This window comes from Cibotium barometz, chromosome 53 (genome assembly GCF_041138505.1).
Source record: "Cibotium barometz isolate CiBa-2024 chromosome 53, ASM4113850v1, whole genome shotgun sequence".
Taxonomy (NCBI): domain Eukaryota; kingdom Viridiplantae; phylum Streptophyta; class Polypodiopsida; order Cyatheales; family Cibotiaceae; genus Cibotium; species Cibotium barometz.
In genome coordinates, this window is record NC_141098.1 from 15,066,052 (window position 1) to 15,088,411 (window position 22,360).

Sequence of the window (22,360 nt, forward strand, 5' to 3'; positions counted from 1 at the left end):
CTGGTTATGATGCAAATCAGGGTGAGAATGATGTGTTTGAAGGTCTACTACCTATGGAGTTTCATTCCACAGTTGGTGATCCAACTCATGAGGGTAAAGGACAGCCAGCAAATGATGAAGGTGGTGCAGAAATTCAGCAACAAATTGAGCCAGAAGCTGAACCAAATATGGGGCAGCAGGCACCACAGGTCAGACACATACCTAGATGGTATTTGAGGACATTACAGGACAGCCATTTAGAGGGTCGTCTTGCTGGTCGTACTCGTAGGGAGACACGGACCAATGAGCATGCACACATCATGGATTTGAATCTGGTTATGGCAGCCAGTTTACAGGATGATGATGAGCCTGATTCATTTGTGGATGCACGAGACAATGTGCATTGGAACAAAGCCATGCAAGATGAGCTTGATTCTATTAAAAGGAATCAAACATGGGATTTGGTTGATCTGGCCAAAGGCAAGAAAGCAATTGGTACTAAGTGGGTCTATAAGTTGAAAAGACATGCAGATGGATCCATTGACAAGTACAAAGCCCGTCTAGTTGCAAAGGGCTATGCACAGAAGAAGGGCATTGATTATGAGGAGACATTTGCTCCTACATCGCGTATGTCGACACTTAGGTGTGTCATTGCATTGGCTGCACATCGTGGTTGGGTTGTTCACCAATTGGACATAAAGACTGCTTTCCTACATAGGGACCTCGAAGAGGAAGTTTATGTATAGCAGCCCATAGGTTTTGCAGAACATGGTCATGAAGGGAAAGTAAGCAGGCTGAAAAAGGCCTTGTATGGTTTGAAACAAGCTCCTCGAGCTTGGTATGCAAAGATAGATGCTTTCCTACTCACTCAAGGATTTGTGAACAGTCCATCAAAAGCCACCTTGTATGTAAAGAAAGAAGAGACAGATCTCCTAGTCATCAGTCTTTATGTAGATGATCTCTTGCTCATGGACAGTATTTCCTTTGATGCCACTACATATGCTCAGGCTGTTGGGTGCCTTATTTACTTGTGTACTACACGGCCAGATATTCAGTATGCAGTCTCTCAGTTGAGGAGATTTATGCACAGCCCGCGGTTGTCACATTGGCAAGCTGTGAAGCATGTATTCCGATATTTGCACGGTACCTTGTCTCTTGGATTGCTTTATCCTGAGGGGGGTGACATGCAGTTATACGCTTACAGTGATTCAGATTGGGCTGGTGATTTTGATACCAGACATTCCACTAGTGGAAATTGTTTCTTTCTTGGCTCTTCATGCATTTCTTGGCTAAGCAAGAAACAGACCACAGTGGCCACTTCGTCTTGTGAGGCAGAGTACAGAGCAGCCTACACTACTACTGTTGAGTGTGTTTGGCTGCGTCGTCTCATGACTGATATGGATATTTCAGTGGAGGAGCCTACACCTATCTATACTGATAGTCAGAGTGCCATTGCTGTGGCCAGGAATCCTGTGTTTCATGCTCGCACGAAACACATTGAGATTCACTATCATTTTGTTCCGGAGAGACTCCAGGCAGGTGATATCAGTCTGATCTACTGTCCTACAGATCAGAATGTGGCAGACATCTGCACCAAGGCATTACCACGTCCGAAATTCGAAGCATTCCGCACTGCTTTGAATTTGTTTCCTTTTGGTGAATGATGTACAGTGATCACATATCACTCCAGGGGGGTTTGTTGGGTTTTATGTTGTGTATGCACCCAGAGGAGTGCTAGTGATCATCAGTAGATTACTGGGGCACTTTTTACTTCAGTTAGTGGAGGTTTTTTCCCCCAGTTTAGCTCCAGTTTAGCTTAGTTTCACTTATAAGCAGTTTATAAGTGTTTTGGTCCACCCGGCACATTTTATGGCCGGACATGTGAACACATCGTTTTAGGTCACTTATTATGTGGCTATTGTACTTCACATTTTCTATCTGAATACATACAAGAGTCGTGTTCTCTCTCTCTGCTTCTCCACGCCTGTGTTTGCAGCACCTCCAAACCCTAACCCTAACAGTCCAAGGCCTTCAAGGGGCCTATAAAAGGCACATGAGCTCATTGTTTTAGTCATTCACTCCCATAAGGAGTGGGTCCTTAGGGTCCTTAGAGTAGGACAGATTTTGGTGTGTTACCCCTTTTTTTCAAGGCAATCTAGGGCTGTAGACTGAGTACCTTTTTGTACTATATGAAATATATTGAATTTCCAGCATCTCTCTCTCTCTCTCTCTCTCTCTCTCTCTCTCTCTCTCTCTCTCTCTCTCTCTCTCTCTCTCTCTTCTGTCTGCGTTTTTGCATCAACATGTTCTCAGTAGTGTTTAGGGTTGAAAGAAGACCCCCCAGAGCTTCCGCGTGTTACATGTCCCTCGAAGGACGGTTGGTTTTCAGCCTCCGGAAGTCTCCCGCACACATAGTGGATGGTCAGATTGCACTCCGGAAAGGAGGTACATTTTCTTGCTATGGCGAGCTTCAACGACGAGAGAGACCCAGAACCTTGGGACCTAAGTGCACCAGGCATCCCAGCTAGGGCATCAAGCATGAGTGTTAAAGAGATGTTCCAACAGATAATGCGAGCAATCGCAAACCAAAGTACCAAGTTGGAAGAGCAGAAGGCGCAGATACTAGCTCTGGAAGAGAGCACCCATTCTCCAGATCCGCGTTTTTCGTCTCCTCTTCCCTCTCCTTCTGTATCCCAGATTCCAGATCCTCTACACGGGGACTAGATGCATGCACTGCAGATCCAACAACGTGAAGATGAAGCCATGCGACGCGTGGAACATGAGCGATATCTTGCGGCTTTGGACGCAAGACTGACACCAAGTGCAGAAGGTATTCGACTTGATCCGGCTAAGGTGGCCGAGATTGTCAATTGGGAAGTACCTCAGACTACTTATGACATCAGATCCTTTGTAGATATATGCCAGGCATACTCCACCCACATAGACAAGTTTTCTGACCTCTCGGCGGATCTCATGGATCTGCTAAAGGGTGTCAAGACAAGAAGGCAACGAATTCGAATGACTCCACGAGCATTGGAGGCATTCAAGAACCTCAAGGTGGCTTTATCAGAAGCACCTTGTTTAGCACTTGTCTCGTGGGACGAGTCATTCCAGGTGATCACCGATGTGAGTAACATCGCAATTGGAGGTGTATTACAACAGAATGGTCGTCCAGTAGCTTACATGTCTCGTAAGTTACTACCCGCAGAAAAGAATTACTCAACCTACGATCGGGAACTCCTTGCAGTTATACAGACCTTGAAACATTGGAAACATTTTCTTTATGGCTGTGACTTGGAGGTTCACACTGACCATCAGGCATTACGCTGGATTCAGACAACGCCAAGTGCACACTGGAGTGACTGACAACATCGTTGGAGCCAAATATTCCAGCAATTTGGTGGTATGATTGAGTACCTTCCAAGAAAAGCCAATCCAGTGACTGATGCTTTGAGCAAGAAGGAACAAGTAGCTTGGATTCAGACCACTAGACTCGACCTTGTTGGTACAGGACCGACATGAAGCACACGTACACGGATTCCGAGGAATTCGATACACAGTGGGAACAAGCATTGGATGCCACAGGACCATGCCACTTTTTGAAACGCGATGGTTGGCTTTTCTACAAAGGCCGACTGTGTGTCATGAAGTCGTTCAAGGTAGCTCCTCTCCATGATGCCCATGACGCCATTACTAGTGGTCATAGGGACATGAATTCAACTTGGGAGAAGTTGGAACGACAATATTATTGGCCAAAGATGAGGCAAGATGTGTTTTCATATGTACAACACTGTGATATTTATCAAAAGGTGAAAGCTCCTTGTGGAAAGAAGATAGGGTTATTATAGCCCTTGCCGATCCCTGAGGCACCTTTCCAAGATATTTTGATGGATTTTGTCACGAATCTGCTTCCCAGTCCGGAAAAGCGTAATACTCAGTGCTTAACTATAGTTGATAGATTTAGCAAATTTGTTATGCTTATTCCATGCAGGGTCAATGCGACCCCCGAAGATGTTGCTGAACAAGATAGCACAAGCGGAAGCATAAACAGTAAACATATAAAATGAAATGAAATGAAATGTTATATTAACGTCTTCAAAAGGCCATAATGACCTATGAGACCAAAAAGTTACATCATGGTGGATCTGATACAATGTCTGGATAAAAAACCAAAAAATGAAAAAATAAAGATGATACTACTGGCACCTAGAAAATGAAACTGGAACTGGAAGGTAAACAGAAACCCTTATAGGGTGTGAATATAGTGAGGGGGAGGGGGGGAGGGGGGTGGGGGGGGGTACGCTATGGAGGTGAGTGGAGTACAGTGAGGGGATACAATATCATGTGGGACGAGGGGGTACACTATGGAGGTGCCTCCATCTCATAATATATGCCGCATCGGATGCTGGCGGATCTCCTCAATTTCCTATGTGGTCAGCACCCTGACTGGGTGTCCCGCATGTCTCGCAAGAATAATCCGAATCCGCCGCTGCAACCTCCGTCTATGCTGGGATGCCCTCCTCTGTAGTCGTGGGCGTCTGGACCACCCAAGCTCAATCGCACGATCAATCAGTGTACCGCTGGTGTGGGCAGTATCCATGTCCTGCTACTACTGTGGTCCATCTGGCACAGTGATGGCTGGACTAAAGAAGTCTGTAATGTGCCTCTGAGCCTAGCTCTCTATGCGCCTAAGCAGGCTATCTCTATATCTCCGCAACTCGAGCAAGAACAATCCCAAACACCTCTGGTCCTGGTACCCCATGACTCTGGAAAGTGGTCCAAAACCCTCTCTGAATAAACAGTGGAAACGACCACATACCTCATAGTATGCAGTACAATGGCATATATAATGCAGCTCTGTCTCTGGCTCCCCATGGCATACTCGAAATATCCTGGCCTCAGCTGGTATACCTCTATATCGGCCAATCTCAATCTCAAGCTGGTGTGAGGATGTGCAAATCTGACCAATAGCACATCGTACTGCATAAGACAAAAGTACATCCATGTAACTGGGTCTGATCACAAGACCATCTGCTGTGAGCTGAAGAAAATGCTCTCTGTAGAAAGCCATCTTCGTGCCCAGCTCCTCAGTCGGCTGTATCCATGTCCTCCTAATGTCCAGCTGAACTAAATCCTGACGGATGAGTCTGGTAATCTCTGTCCGTGTGAGAGTGAGAGAGGGTGCCTCCAGAGAATACTGGAAGGGAGGCAATCTGTCCATGCTAAAACCATGTGCCTGGAACCAAGATGTCATCTGTCCATACCAACAAGCCGTGTCTCCCTGTAAAGTACTGTCGGGAGGACTCAAGGGCGAGGCGTGCATATCTGTCTCGGGGGAGATCCCACAAGCCATGTATGTAGGAGACTGATCTCGTAAGAGCCTCAATCACCAGGGGGGCAGCCGCCAGCTCTGCTCGAATAATCTCATGAGGTACCAAGGCCTTGGCTCTAATAATCCTAGCAATCATAGATACCAAAGGCCTCTCCATACCTCTCCACCCGCCTGCGCTGTGATGGCCCACTGAAGGTCCCCATATCTGCACTCCATAAAGCATAGCTAATGTCACTAGAGTGTCAAAAAGCCAAAGTTTCGTTCGAGGTTCCTGAAACTGAACCTGCGAACACATCCTCTCCAAACCACCCAGGGCTGCATGTGCTCTAGTCAATCTAGTCTCTGCTGCTCTCCTCATCGAAAACACTGGCCCACTGAATACTACCCCAAGATATGTATATGCATCTGTATACTCCACAATCTCCTGCACATATGTAAATGTGGGAGCTGATCGCCTAACCCACTGTGGCGTGGTGTTAAACACCATAACCTTGGTTTTGCCAAGGTTGACAGACAATCCACTATCATGTGCAAACTCATGTAAAGCATCCAGATGACGCTGCATACCCTCAGGGGAGTCAGAGATCAACACAATATCATCAGCATATAACAATAGTGGGATCCATGTACCTGCTAGCTGGGCTCCTCTGTCCCCCAATCTCTCAATGTAGTCAGAAGCCTCATCCACATACATACCAAACAATGAAGGAGATAACGGGCAACCTTGCTTCACTCCTATAGTGGAGTGAACCAAAGTAGAGACCCCCTCTGGGGTGCGTACCTGTCCTGCAACTGATCTATATAAAGCCATAATCCCCCATATGAGCTCTGTGGGTACCCCCATCTCCTGTAATCGCCTCATCAATCTGGCTCTGGGCACTGTATCAAATGCTTTGCGGAAGTCCACAAAGCTACAATAAATCCGTCGCCCATGCGACCTGCCCTCCTCAATAATGGCCCGCAGAGTCAAGATGTGGTCAAGAGTGGAGAACCCTCTCCTGAACCCTGCCTGTCCCTCTGCTCGAATGCCCTCTCTCTCTGTCCATCTACTCAACTGCTGCTCAAGAATGGATGCATACAATCGTGCTAGTGTGTGACCAATCATAATAGTGCGATAATTCCCTGGCTCCATAGGGTCCCTTGACTTGAAGATAGGCACAATGGTGGACATACTCCAAGTCTCGGGTAAGCCTTCACACATAGCATGATTGAACATCACTCCTAGAAGCTCTGCCAGCATGTCTCTCGCATGAATAAAGTGCTCAGCGACCAATCCATCATGATCATATGCTCTCCCAGTCTTCATCCTATCAATGGCCTTCCTTACCATCTCTACGGTAAAGAAAGTACATGTCTGTGGGCATGGTGCTGGCGGGTCAGGAAAGGTGTCTGTCCAAGAACTGTACATAGAGATGCTGCATAACTACCCCAGACCTCTGTAGAAGTGATGGCCAAAGCAGGGGAGGACTCATGAAACAAACGCCAAGCCTCCCTCGAATCCTGGCTCAAGAACAACTGGTATAATTCCTGCTCTAGCTAAGCAAGGAAGGCCTGCTTCTTCCTTCGCACAAGGCTCCGGAAGGCAATACGTGACTGTCGGTGAGTAGTGGCTCCCAAAGCAACCTCCCGCTGCAGTCGGGATCGTCTCTCTGCACTCCTCATCATACCAGCTGTTTTGGGGCATACACCTAGAACGTTGTCTCTGTCCAGGCTGAGTATGTGAATATGCCTCTCTCAGTGCATCCTGTAATGTCCCTGTCAGTATATGGGTCAGCTCCTCCAAAGGTCTCCCTGGCTCCTCTGTGTACAGACGTCTATAAATCCCATCCCTGTAGACAGCATCAATCTCTGAAGTAGAAGTATATCGAGTGTGATTTGTCCCTCGTGTCCTCTAAGCTGTGGTAAAGTGAAAAGAGATGGTCAATGTCAACAATGCATGATCCACTACTACCCCAATGGACCGAGATCCAACTGTGAAGTCCTCAATGCATGAAACAAAGCTCGGCATAGCCATAACATAATCCACTGTGCTAGCACCATGTCTATGTGGAAAGCAAGTAAAACCACCTGCTGACGGAAACCTCTGCAAGCCATTAAGTATGGCCAACCCATGTGCAGTCCCCATATCTACCAAATATCTCCCATACTCTGTGCACTCCACATCCTGTGAGCATCTGTCTTATCCCATATCCAAAGTGTCCAGCTCTCTCAGCATCTCCTCTAAGGTATCATAAAAGGCTGTCTGGCGGTTGCCCGTCCGGGCATTAAAGTCCCCTAACAGGATGATGTCTCCATCCCTAGAGAACTCCCATATGTCATCATCTAGCACAGAGAAAGGAGACTGCCCTCTAGGTGCTGCATATGTCGATGTACTAGGAGCAAAATAGCATATGGCAATATACAGGAATCTGCCTGTGTCGGCCCTCAGTCTCACCCACATATATCTGGCCTGATCATCTCTCCGAACGATGTGTAGAAGCGGTTGCAGCTCCTCCTTAAAAAGAACTGCCACCCCCCCTGATCCTCTACTACTGTGTACCGATCTCGTCCCTACTCAGCAAGCTGTCTCCCATCTGTATCCTGTCACCTGTGGCATCATCTGACCATGGGCCTGGTGAGTCTCCGAGTAGAAGACTATATCTCTATCTCTAAAGCTGTCCTCAAAGGCACCTACATCAAGTCTGAGGGATCCATTGCAGTTCCAAGCTGCCAGCTTTAATTTGGTCCCATAGGTCTCGCACCGTCATGTAGAGCGTCGCTCCACGATGACCACCCTCCCTTCTCTATAAAATGCTACCTTCCCTTTTCTCTTGCCGCCCTAATCTCTGGCATGACTTCCTTCATATGTGCAAGCTGTGAAAGAGTAAGATCGTCACCAAGAAAAATGCCTGTATTCTTTAAAGTGGGTCGCCTCTTCAAGAACTCCTCCTTCGCCTCAATAGAGGGGAAACGAAGTATGAGAGCTCTTTCCTTTGATGTTTGCCCGTTGCCTCAGCTTTTTTTGCCCACTCTCCAAGCTTTTGCGTGTGCCGGACTGTCAATCCCCATCAACACCATAAGCTCTTTCACCTCCTCTTCAACTTTATCCCCATCTTTAAGGCCGGTAATCCTCACATGCAAAGCACGTGTACGTCTTCGTTGTTCCTCTTCCAAAGTCATGTTAATGATTGTAGGTGTAGGGGTTGTTATCTCCTTACCTTTACCCTTCTTGGCGACCTCTATCCACTTCTCCGCTTCATCCATCTTCCTTTGAGTCTTGGTGATGACTTCCACCCATGAGGAAGTCTTTGCTTCGTGTTGCTTCTCTTCTTCCTTAATTGCCCGTACTTGTTCCTTGATAACCTTGAGCTCTTCTATCATGGATGGCTGAATTTCACCTTCTTCAAGTCCACCATTTGCCTTAGCCTTTGCAAGCTCCCTCTGAAGAGCTGAAATTACGCCTTTGAGCGTGTTGACTTCCTCGTGAAGGTCTTTGACTTCTGCTATGAGGTCCTCCTTCTCCTCTTTCCACCGCTTACCCTCATTGAATACCATTTGGAGAAAGTTGTCTTTCTCCTTCCACCATCCCTCTCCATCTCCGCCTTCCATTCCTTCATCTCCTTTCCACATTTGTTATCCTCTTGTTTGTGACCATAAAGGTCGCCTTCGTTGGGTTGCGCAAGGGGGAAGCCATGGAAGAAGCGAGCGAGAGAGAGAGAGAGAGAGAGAGAGATTGCAGATCTGAAATTCAGAAAGTGCAGCCAAACCCTAAAACGCAAATCTGCGGTAGTGTAGAAGGAGAGAGAGAGAGAGAGAGAGAGATGGAGGGGTCAAAAGGCGGGGTGCAGCAGGCAAGAAGGCGCACAGGCAGGGAGGAGGGGAGGGAGAGATGTGGGCAATGTGGGGGTGGGGGGGGGCGCAGGCAGGCAGCAGGAGGGAGGGGCGAAGGGCAGGCAGCGGGGGGGAGAGCGAATGGGGGAGGGGGGCGCAGGCGGGCAGAGGGGGGGGGGCAGGCAGTGGGAGGGGTGGGCGTAGCGGGAGGGGGGGGGGCAGCGGGAGAGGAGAGCGAAGGGGGGCAGCGGGAGAGAGTGCATAGGAGATAGAGAGAGTTGGACAAGATCACCTTTTATAACAGCAGTAAAGCTTTACAATGGCAATGGCCAGCAACTGTATGTTGAACTATGTGCAAGCGGATTAAAGGGGAACTCCTTATAAAGTGCCTCTAGGAGCTGGCCGACTGCCTCTAGGGCTGGCCGACTGCTCACAGGACAAATAAATAGGAGAAATACAATAAAATGTCAGATAAATATTAGAAGCCCCAGAACACTGAGATGCACAATTCTAACACCCCCTCTGCAACTCATAGTGTGCAAGAGTCGGAAGAAGATAAGTCGATGAAGATGCAACCATGGACCCTCCAGCACCGCGAATACTGGAATCACCTCGGAGAGAGCACCCGCCAACCTGTTTCCTCGAAACAAGATGCCACCACGAACAGCAAGGAACTTTGCCTAGCCACGAATTCCTACACAAGTGTACAGTGAACTCCAAAAATAGATGGTGAGCTGCTGGACACACCGCACCCATAATCCCCAACAATGGACGGAACACATCACGTCCCAAAAGCCTCAAACAATGAACTTGGAAGAACAGATCCAGTTCATAATCTCTGCTCGACCAAAGATAACCATGTCCTGCTAGATGTCTAATGCTTGGAACTCCGAATCACAGTCCCCATGCACCAGTAGGTGGAGCTGTAATCAGCCCCCTCTCCCGCCCACAAGTCTCTTCTGGCTGGAAGCACATGGGGGGAAACTGCATGTGTACTAGAGAAGCACACCATCTGGGGCCTCCTGAGCCGGAAGCGCCCTGAAGCCCTAGAAGTGGTACTAGAATCTGTATCACTATCCTGTGTCGTGTCTTTGCCTTTTCTCTGAGATAAAGCCTTGCCCTTGGCCTTGTCCTTCTTCTTGGACAAACAATCCTTGGACAGATGTCCTCTTTTCCCGCAAGAGAAGCAACGACTCCGACCTTTCTTTTGAACTGAGGAAAGTGCTTGGTCAGAACTGTTGACTGACACCTTCAACTTACCCTGTGAGATGAGAACGGACTACTCCTCCAAGAGTAGGGAGCTAAGATCATCAAAGTCCAACTAAGTGGATGTGGCCTGGCACCGCAACAATCGAGAAATCACATCATAGTCCGGAGGAAGCTTGGTGAGGATAAGAGCAACCAGCTGTGAAGAGGACAAAGCCGCACCCATAGCCAGTAACTGGTCATGGATAACCTTGGCCTTCATGAGAAAAGACTGCATGGAATTGCCTTCAGGAAATAACAAACCGTAGAGCTGCCCCTACAAGGTAACTACCCTCATCGATGAATCTCGTGCAAAGAGATCCTCCAATTTTGACCATAACTGATGAGCACTGGAGAGAGTTTGCACTACCGGTGAGACCTCCTCGGTGATGGTCCGCACAAGCACAGAATGCGCCTTCGAGTCCTGATTCTCCCAGTCTTGTAATTCCACAACAAATTCATCCTCCAGATCCTGAGTCTACCTCCTGGAGTTTTGAGGACGCTCAAGCTTCCTTTCAGTGCCCTGAACAATGTCCCAAAAACCCTTGTGGATGAACCAGACCCGCATCTGAAGCTTCCAATGAGCATAGTTGGGTCCTTCCAATGAGCCTCCTACCGGAAGGGCAGGGACTCGTGGAGGAAGAAGAAAATGTACAACCACTTGTCTGGCAAATGTTAGAATTGTGCATCTCTTATGTATATGGGCTCTACCCATTGTTGGGTGTTTTATGCTTTTTCTCCTATTTTAAGGGGTCGTGGAGCTGTCGGCCAGCTTCCACACAACATAATAAAAGGAGGACTCCCATCATCACTTTATTCATCCATTCCCTTGCACAAGTTCAACACCGTGTTGCTAGCCATTGCCATTGTAAAGCTTTACTGCTGTTATAAAAGGTGATCTTGTCCAACACTCTCTATCTCCTTTGCACTCTCTCATATGTTTACAGTTTATGCTTCCACACTGTGCTATCTCCTTCATGGTATCATACGCTTAGGTCCAGGCTGCTCCAAACCTTGCAAATCTGCCCACTTCTGTTGTGCGTTTTGCCTCCATCACTTCTCCGGCTGCAGATCAGTCCATACAATTGCTGCGTTTTCAGTACCTTGCTGCGTTTCTGGTCCAGCCCTCTTCTAGTTGCTGTCGGCCAGCCCTACAGGCTGTGTTTTGCTCTTCAGAGGCAGATCTTGAAGTGTTTTGGCTCTGTTTTCTCCTACAGAGGCTATCCAGCAGTTTTGGTGGCTGCGTTTTCTTCTATAGAGGCAAAGGGTGGAGTTAAGGCTGTGTTTTCTGCACTGGCATCAGATTTGGTGAGTTCTCTTGCATGTGGAGTTGCCAAACAAGTGGCTGTACATTTTCTTCTTCCTCCACGAGTCCCTGCCCTTCCGGTAGGAGGTTCCCGGTGGATCTTGGACTGTTTTGCTGCTCTCCCGCCGGGAGCTAAGATCATCAAAATCCAACTGAGTGGATGTGACCTGGCATCGCAACGATCGAGAAATAATATCATAGTCCGGAGGAAGCTTGGTGAGGATAAGAGCCGTCCTCTGAGAAGAGGACAAAGCAGCACCCATAGCCACGAACTGGTCATGGATAACCTTGGCCTTCATGAGAAAATACTGCATGGAATTGCCTTCAGGAAATAACAAACCGTAGAGCTGCCCTTGCAAGGTAACTGCCCTCATCGATGAATCTCGTGTAAAGAGATCCTCCAACTTTGACCATACCTGATGAGCACTGGAGAGAGTTTGCACTGCCGGTGAGACCTCCTCGGTGATGGTCTGCACAAGCACAGAATGTCCCTTTGAGTCCCGATTCTCCCAGTCTTGTAATTCCACAGCAAATTCATCCTCCTGATCTTGAGTCCACCTCTTGGAGTTTTGAGGACGCTTGGGCTTTCTTTCAGTGCCCTGAACAATGTCCCAGAAACCCTTGTGGATGAACTAGACCCGCATCTGAAGCTACCAATGAGCGTAGTTGGGTCCTTTCAACTTGTCATCTTTGTTCGGACAGGGGGGAGCCATATCCACATCAGCAAAGAACAAATCTCAGCTCTCAAACACTTCTCTCAAGTGCTTTCCAACGAAGCGAGGCACTGGGAACAATCAGCCCCCTCTCAAACCGTAGAGAGAAAGATACTTTTGGAGGAGTCGTCCGTTCTCATCTCACAAGGTAAGTTGAAGGTGTCAGTCAACAGTTCTGACCAAGCACTTTCCAGTTCAAAAGAAAGGTCGGAGTCACTGTTTCTCTTGTGGAAAAAGAGGCCATCTGTCCAAGGATTGTTTATTCAAGAAGAAGGACAAGACCAAGGGCAAGGCTTCATCTCAGAGAAAAGGCAAAGACACGACACAAAATAGTGATACAGATTCTAGTACCACTTCTAGGGCTCCCAGGGCGCTTCCGGCTCAGGAGACCCTGGATGGTGTGCTTCTCTAGTACACATGCAGTTTTCCCCCCCCCATGTGGTTCCAGCCAAAAGAGGCTTGTGGGAGGGAGAGGGGGCTGATCACAGCTCCACCTACTGATGCATGGGGACCGTGATTCGGAGTTCCAAGCATTAGACATCTGGTAGGACATGGTTATCTTTGGTCAAGCAGAGATTATGAACTGGATCTATTCCAAGTTCATTGTTCGAGGCTTTTGGGACGTGATATGTTCCGTCCACTGTTAGGGATTATGGGCGCGGTGTGTCCAGCAGCTCATCATCTATTCTTGGAGTTCCCTGCACACTTGTGTAGGAATTCGTGGCCAAGCAAAGTTCCTTGCTGCTCGTGGTGGCATCTTGTTTCGAGGAAAAAGGTTGGTGGGTGCTCTCTCCGACGTGATTCCAGTATTCGCGGTGCTGGAGGGTCCATGGTTGCATCTTCATCGACTTATCTTCTTCCGACTCTTGCACACTATGAGCTGTAGAGGGGGTGTTAGAATTGTGCATCTCTTGTGTCTATGGGCTCTACCCATTGTTGGGTGTTTTATGCTTTTTCTCCTATTTTTAGGGGTCGTGGAGCTGTCGGCCTGCTCTAGGAGCAATCGGCCAGCTTCCACACAACACTATAAAAGAAGGCCTCCCATCATCACTTTATTCATCCATTCCCTTGCACAAGTTCAACACCGTGTTGCTGGCCATTGCCATTGTAAAGCTTTACTGCTATTATAAAAGGTGATCTTGTCCAACACTCTCTATCTCCTTTGCACTCTCTCATGTTTACAGTTTATGATTCCGCACCGTACTATCTCCTTCAGCAACTCCACATGCAAGAGAACTCACCAAATCTGATGCCGATGCAGAAAACACAGCCAGAATTCCACCGTTTGCCTTTGTAGAAGAAAATGCAGCCACCAAAACTGGCTAGATAGCCTTTGTAGGAGAAAATGCAGCCAAAACACTTCAAGATCTGCCTCTGAAGAGCAAAACACACCCTGTAGGGCTGGCCGACAGCAACCAAAAGAGGGCTGGACCAGAAACGCAGCAACTGTATGGACTTATCTGCAGCCGGAGAAGTAATGGAGGCAAAACGCACAACAGAAGAGGGCAGATTTGCAGGGTTTGGAGCAGCCTGGACCTAAGCGTATGATACCATGAAGGAGATAGCACAGGCAAAAGCATAAACAGTAAACATATGAGAGAGTGCAAAGGAGATAGAGAGAGTTGGAGAAGATCACCTTTTATAACAGCAGTAAAGCTTTACAATGGCAATGGCCAGCGACTGTATGTGCAAGTGGATTGGATGAAGAAGTGAATAAAGGGGAACTCCTTATATAGTGCCTCAGTGAGCTGGCCGACTGCCTATAGGGCTGGCCGATTGCTCGCAGGACAAATAAATAGGAGAAATACAATAAAATGTTAGATAAATAGTAGAAGCCCTAGAACGCTGAGATGCACAATTCTAACAATTGCCGAGTTGTTCATTCGGCATTGGTACCCGATTGGCGGGATTCCTAGGTGTTGGGTTTTATGCTATGTTTGCACCCAGAGGAGTGCTAGTGATCATCAGTAAATTACTGGGGCACTTTTTACTTCAGTTAGTGGAGGTTTTTTCCCCAGTTTAGCTTAGTTTCACTTATAAGCAGTTTATAAGTGTTTTGGTCCACCCGGCACATTTTATGGCCGGACATGTGAACACATCTTTTTACGTCACTTTATTATGTGGCTATTGTACTTCACATCATTATCTGAATACACACAAGAGTCGTGTTCTCTCTCTGCTTCTCCACGCTTGTGTTTGCTGTACCTTCAAACCCTAACCCTAACAGCCCAAAGCCTTCATTTGGTATCAGAGCCTCCAGGTTGGCCTGCATTGCCCTGCCCGTACTGGTACTGTTCATCACCACCTTCCGTACTGCACCTGTCAGCGCCGCCTTCAGGTACTGTCCTGCCCGTACACCTGTACCTGCCCATACACAGTCTGCGCCGCCTTCAGTACCGTACTGCACCTGTCAGCGCCGCCTTCAGTACCGTACTGTACCTGCCTGCATACAGTCGACTGCAGGTACCTACGACGTGTACCAGCTGTGTACCTGGTCGCCTTGCTCCGTACAGTGCTCAGTAAAGTCAACGTACCTGCACAGTACCTGCTACGCACATCTGTCTACAGTCGCCTCCTGCTTCCGTACTGTACCTACTCGCCCAGCTTCTGTACTGCTTCAGTACAACTTCCGTACAGTACCAGTCGACTGTACCTGCACCTGTACTTTGCATTACAACTACCACAACCTACTCAGTACATTACAACTGTGGTAAGCATTACAAGTTTTGAATATTGGGCATTTTTATTTTCTCTGTGAAAATCTACAGGCAGATACAGGCAGACTTTCTTGCAAAGAAATCTACAGGTTTTTTGCAAGGTTTTGGGTGCAGTAATTTTGGGCAATTTTCGGGCATTTTGGCACTGTGTTAGCCATTTTTGCTGCTCTACTCAGTATGGGATCAAATGATGACAAAATTGCAGCTTTTAAAGAGATACTGCAACACACATTTGACATGTCTGATTTGGGGCTTGTACACTACTATTTGGGCATACAGTTTGTGCAGGATAACAGAGGCATTGGGTTGTTGCAATCTCGGTATGTTGCTAAACTTCTGGAGAAGTTTAAATTTCAGGATTGCAAGCCTATTAGTACTCCTATGGAGCCTGGGATGAAACTGTCACTACAAGATGACAGTATTTCCTTTGATGCCACTACATATGCTCAGGCTGTTGGGTGCCTTATTTACTTGTGTACTACATGGCCAGATATTCACTATGCAGTCTCTCAGTTGAGCAGATTCATGCACAGCCCACGGTTGTCACATTGGCAAGCTGTGAAGCGTGTATTCCGGTATTTGCAGGGTACCTTGTCTCTTGGATTGCTTTATCCTGAGGGGGGTGACATGCAGTTAGACGCTTACAGTGGTTCAGATTGGGCTGGTGATTTTGATACCAGACATTCCACTAGTGGAAATTGTTTCTTTCTTGGCTCTTCATGCATTTCTTGGCTAAGCAAGAAACAGACCACAGTGGCCACTTCGTCTTGTGAGGCAGAGTACAGAGCAGCCTACACTACTACTGTTGAGTGTGTTTGGCTGCGTCGTCTCATGACTGATATGGATATTTCAGTGGAGGAGCCTACACCTATCTATACTGATAGTCAGAGTGCCATTGCTGTGGCCAGGAATCCTGTGTTTCATGCTCGCACGAAACACATTGAGATTCACTATCATTTTGTTCCGGAGAGACTCCAGGCAGGTGATATCAGTCTGATCTACTGTCCTACAGATCAGAATGTGGCAGACATCTTCACCAAGGCATTACCACGTCCGAAATTCGAAGCATTCCGCACTGCTTTGAATTTGTTTCCTTTTGGTGGATGATGTACAGTGATCACATATCACTCCAAGGGGGTTTGTTGGGTTTTATGCTATGTATGCACCCAGAGGAGTGCTAGTGATCATCAATAGATTATTGGGGCACTTTTTACTTCAGTTAGTGGAGGTTTTTTTCCCCAGTTTAGCTTTGTTTCACTTATAAGCAGTTTATAAGTGTTTTGGTCCACCCGGCACATTTTATGGCCGGACATGTGAACACATCTTTTTAGGTCACTTTATTATGTGGCTATTGTACTTCACATCATTATCTGAATACACACAAGAGTCGTGTTCTCTCTCTGCTTCTCCACGCTTGTGTTTGTTGTACCTTCAAACCCTAACCCTAACAGCCCAAAGCCTTCACTAGGACCATAGTGTCTGACCGAGATGCCAAGTTTACCACTCATTTTTGGAGGACATTGTTTGATAACTTTGGTACTAAATAGAATTTTTCCAGTGCATTTCACCCACAGACGGACAGCTAGACAAAAATATACAACCAGTTGGCCTTTGATGTGCTGAAGTGTTATGTCCATGATCAGCAAGGTAAGTGGGAATCTTATTTGCCTTTAGTTCAAACTGTTTTGAATGATTCTTTTTCTTCAACTATTAGCAGGACTCCATATGAGCCAACGTTTGGAAGACCATTCCAGTCGCTATTGACCAGGACCTCATCTTCAATACCTAAAGCGAATAGATTAACGGAGTCTTACCAGGAGATTTTGGAGTCAGTAAAGGACAGGTTGGCTAAAGCGCAAGAGGCCTACACTCGACATGCCAATAAAGATCGAAGGAGTTTTCGGAAGGTGATTGGGTGTATCTTCGGATTATGAAACAAAGGTTGAAACAGGTGGGCAAGCGATGCCCAAAGTTGTCATTCAAGAGCTTCGGACCTTTTCCCATCCAGGAGAAAGATTAACAAGGTTTCAATGAAGTTGAAGCTACCTCCGAGTTGGACTATGCACGATGTGTTCCACGTCGCTTGGTTAAAACCATATGCAGGTCCGATCCCTTCAGAAGTTAAAGACGGAGCGGAACCAGATATCATTGATGAAGCTGAAGTTATGGTTCCAAAATAGATCCTTTTACACCGCTTCAAGCATGGTTTAGGCCGAAGACAAAGACAGTTCCTCACAAAGTTTCAAGACCGAGGGGCCCACGAAGCGGTATGGCTTGACAAAGAGTTTTTCGACAACTATCCAATTTGACGGATTATTTGGAGGCTCTGCAGCTTCCGTCAAGTTAAACAGAAGGGGATGTCACGTGCATCCCGCACTTGGATGCCACATAGACATATCTATACAGAAGGTGCAGGACCTGTGGTGGAAAACTGGTCCCATGTGAGCCCAGTCCAGGACGAGTCAATCACGGTTCCACTCAAGTCGTCCGAGGTCAGGTGTGCATTGTCCTGCACATGAAACAGTGCCAGTCCGCGCTGTGAGTCTCCCTCTAGAATGATGTCAATGGTTCTGTGTATTTGGTATGACACCGGATGCCAAACCGCTGTGTAGACAGGTGGGGTTTGCATGTAGGAATGGGGCCAGCCCATAGGGCTGCCCCAAGAACAGTTATATGGGCACGGGGAAGGCTATGGGCCACCCCAAGGGGCCACGCAAGCCCCAGGACTTGCCCACCAGCCCAAGAAAGGGCTGGGCAGGCTGTTGGCCAGCCTAAGGGGCCTGGCCAGGCAGCCAACAAGGCCTTTGGGCCAGCCCAGCCAGGCGGCCAGGCCAAAGGACTGCCCAGCAGCCAGTTGGCCAGTGCCCAGGGGCTGCCCAGCAGCCTGCGCAGGCCTGGACAGCAGCCCACAAGTGGCCAGACAGCCCTAGTGTGAACACATAAAAAACCAGCATTTAATGCTGAATAAACAGGTCGTGGAGGGAAAAATAGCCAGCCGACTGGATACAGTAGGGGGTATAAATACCCAAGGCATAAATCACTTCTTTTATCTCATAATTCACAAGGTGCTGCAGCTACTCAAGGGCCAGGACAGCCAAGGGAGAAGCTAACGCAAGGGTGAAGGTTTGAAGGTCAAGGGCAGAGATCTATCTCAGCCAAAACAAATTCAGTCAGTCTTTTATTTTCATATTTGCATCATTCTAATAAAAGCAAATACACCATTCGTGGTGGGGGCCCTAAAGAGGGTATTCAGGACCCAAAACTATGTCCTCTTCTCCCTCTCTCTCTCTCTCTCTATTTTTATGCACATCTACATTCAGTTTTGTGCGTTAATTTCATCGCGACAAGTGTGCTAATTTCTGAGCATTGAAGTTACCAATCTCCCCCGAAGCTTCCGCATGTTACACAAGCGCAAAGATCTTTTGCACATTGTGGATAGGAGATGGAGGTGGATGCAATAACCTATCCGTGGTCTTCCTGCCTTGCCACATCCGGCCTACAAATCACTCGTCCTCTTGCCTAAGGCATTGCCAGAGGAGTTCCATGGGAAATTCGTGGAGGAGCTCATTAGCTACAACCACCAAAGGGGGGGAGCGGCACTTGCATCAAAGGAATCTTGTGAAACCCTTTTTTTGATGGGAGACATTCGGCTACACGCTCGGCCGCCTCCAAAAGGTGGCTTTGAGACTCTTGGCTCAAGATTGTGCTTCGGGTGCATGTGAGGAGAATTCGAACACCTACTCTCTCATACACATGAAGCTCCACAATCGCTTGAGCACACGACAGTTAGAGCGGCCTCTGTATTGCCGCACTAACTTGCGCATGTTGTGTGCCATGCACAAGATGGACTCGGCTAGACACGTATAAGTTACAACTAATGACCACTTAAAAGTTAAAACTTAAGTTGCAAAGTTCGAACTTTTTGCTTTTTGAGTTTTATTTGATAATAACTATGTATCAATGTGTATTATCGCTTGTAGGTCGATGTAGATGAGTTCAAGCTCACAAGCGACTCTCTCAAGAGTGTCCACAAGGACATAGATGAGAAGAAGAAGAGATTCTATGGTGTGCTCGAGGAGATTGATCAGTGAGTTTCTCGTGCTCGTCGTGGGCGTGCAACAACTCGGCCGAGTAGCAGAGGAGTGCGAGTAGGCAAGTACTTGTGGATGCACCTTTAGTCCCGGCTCGAGTAGCACAGTGCAAACCTACACACGACAAGGTTCCAGTAGTTCTTCCTCCGCTCCTACAAATGAGGATGCTCCGTTTGCCTTGTCACGGGACATTAGAGAGCCCGAGTTTGATGACGAGGGCAACATCCTTAGCGAAGATGACTTCCGCGAGCGCTCCAAAGGACACTCTTCTGATGGAGATGATCGTAGCTCTAATTTTGATAGTAATCACTTCTCCATCTAGATTCTAGCCCCAACCCTCTAGCCTCTCTTTTTTGTACACTTCTTCTCGTACTTACTACTACCTGCGCCTAGAGTGCCTCGCATTGTATGACTAAGCCTACGTATGTTTTCAATTTGGTTTTTATGGAATTTTGGCTTGTGTCATGTGATAACTTGTCTTCTCTTTGAAATTGAAAATACCGAAGTTTGGAAGTATTTTTTTAAAGACCGTATTTTACCGTATGATTTAAAAAAAATGATATCATACCATACGATATCATATCGTACAAAACCGAATCGTATCGTACAAAACAACTATGCGCCAAGCTATGTACTCTCCATGTGCACCGCATTAGCATGTTTGCTCTCTTGAGTCTTGGTCCAAGCCGCCTGACATTCAGTTGTGCATCTGCACGATTATGTTCCATAATAACCCAAGCTCTTACTTATATAGTGACAACACCACCATAAATAGCTAACCTACTATAAACAACCATTAAGCCTATTTGATCAATCCAAGAACCGTAACCTAGTATTAGCCTGCTACCCATACATACATGAATATAAATATACAATTTATCTACATAGCATAACAAAATCACCATAAAACTTTCTATGGCTTTGTAAGAGAGAGAGTGGTACAAACATGCAAACAAACATCTCTATTTAGATCCTAAGTGGTGCATTTTCATACATGAGACATGGTGGTGAGTTTCTAAGACTTCTCAAGAGAGAGGGGAGAACAGGACTCCAAATTGCAAATGCATACATGTATGCTTCATAGTTGCATTCCGTACTCGTAGCGGTAGTACTCAACCTTGTGATCTGTAGTACGGTACTTTGGCATTCCGTATGCCATACACACTGCACGAGGCTATGTATAAATTTTGAAGTTCTTGCTTGTCCTAGACCTTATTAGGTGCCCCCTAAGCCTCATTAATGCATCCCATCTGCTTTCCCATGAAGGCTACCCCCATAATATGTACAAATTGTTGGTGTACTTAATGTACCTTATTCTTATATGTACTTTCCATTTTGATACCTAATGTTTGTAACCACCTTGATATGCTTACATGCATGATGATTCACATGTTGAAACATAGGCATGCATGTATGTGTGAGGATAAATTCGCAAACCATGGTCAAGTACTTCTAAGTTCAAACTTAAATATACATATACAAGTATGTGAGTATAGATGAATTCACATGCTCATACATCCATGAAGATAGTAAGCTGAACCTAAATAGATTAATAAGAAGATGTGCTGTACCTGCAAATCATTGGAGAGCACAACGTCGCTGACTGTGGCGAGAGAGGACAGATACATGTCGGCGCCAACCGCTGTTTCAGGAAGGATGGCATGCTGAAGGACCTTGTCTCTGATCAGCATCTCTCCAATCTCGCGTTTGATCTGCTGGGCGACCATCTTCACGCGCCGAGGGTGGGCCATACACACAACTCTTGCTCCATCATGGCCACGGCGATGATGCAGGGAAAAATGGAGGACCGTGTGCGTGGGAAGAGCAAGCCGGCCTCGCGGAGGTAAGAGTCTTGGCGACGAAGCGGACGCCAGGGCGGCCGCATTGCTCGAGCCCCCAGGAACACCACCACATTTGGCAACAAGCAGTGCCATCACAGGGACGTTAAAAATTACCCACTGAAGCTCACAAGTATGATGATAAACTTTCTCTAAGAAGTGAGTGTGTAATCACTTTTAGATTGATTGATTGATGATGCCCATTTTCTATGTGGCAAGGTGTACATGTGCTAAATCTTGCCTAGATAGTGTATACCTCGCCCAAAACCCAATTGGGGGATAACTCCACCCCTCGTTCATCGATTGGTGAAATCAGCTCTATCGGTTCTTGAGCATTGTTCTTCACCTCCCCTTGATGTTTCAGCTCCTCTTCCAATGACATATGAAATGGAGTGATCATAAAGCTGAGATTAGGGACAAATCATTATGTTGATTAACATGCAATTAGCAAGAAATCATACACAATGCCTAAGTGATTTAGCCTTTCACCAAAGGATAGAAATAGTCTTCCATAAGCCAAAGTATGGTAGCCATGAGGCTCCAAGAGTTGAGATGACCAATATCAAAATATGTCCAAACGATATCAAAAGGTACAATGGTAATCCATGAGCCCCCTTTTATACTTGAGCCCATGACCAAGGTCTTAAACCTAATCTAAAGTTGTTGCTTCATTACAAACCATCCCAATGATTTCGTCCTCTAAATCAAAGGGTGGGCATGTAAAAAATCAAATATATACAAAAGGCTATATGAAAGCCAAAAATCATGACCAAGGCATAGTCATGGAAGACCCAAATACCATAACATGAAGAATATGACCCCAAGGGTCAAATGAAAAGGATGTGGGCCTAATGATGATGCTAAGCAATCTCCCACTTGGATCAAAGGGAAAGTGTGAGAGACCACTATCGATGATGAAAATAGCCGAATATCCCCCAGGGTCCAAAGTATAGTGCAAGAAGCCAATGAGGATGAGACGAGGCTAGGTATGAATCCTCCGGAGTCAAACGGATAAATGAAGTATACATCACAAACCTTCAAATCTAATGTGACTAGCTCCTAGGTCAAAAGGAAAGCTCAAGTCCGAGGGATAGCTCATCAGCCCATCCTCGCTACTAAAACATGGAGTTGACATCCAAGGTATCCACCAAATGGAAGCAAAACTCCTAATTGGGCCCCTGTAGATCAAGACCAAGAGATATCACAAGTGCATCAGAATAGTATGCCATGTAATCAACTACCATACATCCCAAGTGGCATATAATGCACTCGAAGATGAATGTCCTTGCTCTAGAGAAACTAGGGTCATGTAGACAATCATGGACATCA

General features: G+C 46.9%; 1 protein-coding gene across 1 annotated transcript in view; it reads right to left on the reverse strand.

The window, feature by feature from the left end:
* Positions 1 to 21,182, reverse strand: part of LOC147608341 (ribosome-binding factor A family protein) — a 66,292-nt gene extending 45,110 nt beyond the window's left edge. The window contains exon 1 of the mRNA XM_086789387.1: positions 20,765 to 21,182. Within this exon, the coding sequence (XP_086645513.1) occupies positions 20,765 to 21,127 (363 nt within the window). The 5' untranslated portion in view covers positions 21,128 to 21,182. The remainder of the gene's footprint in view (positions 1 to 20,764) is intronic.
* Between the last annotated feature and the right edge of the window lie 1,178 nt (positions 21,183 to 22,360).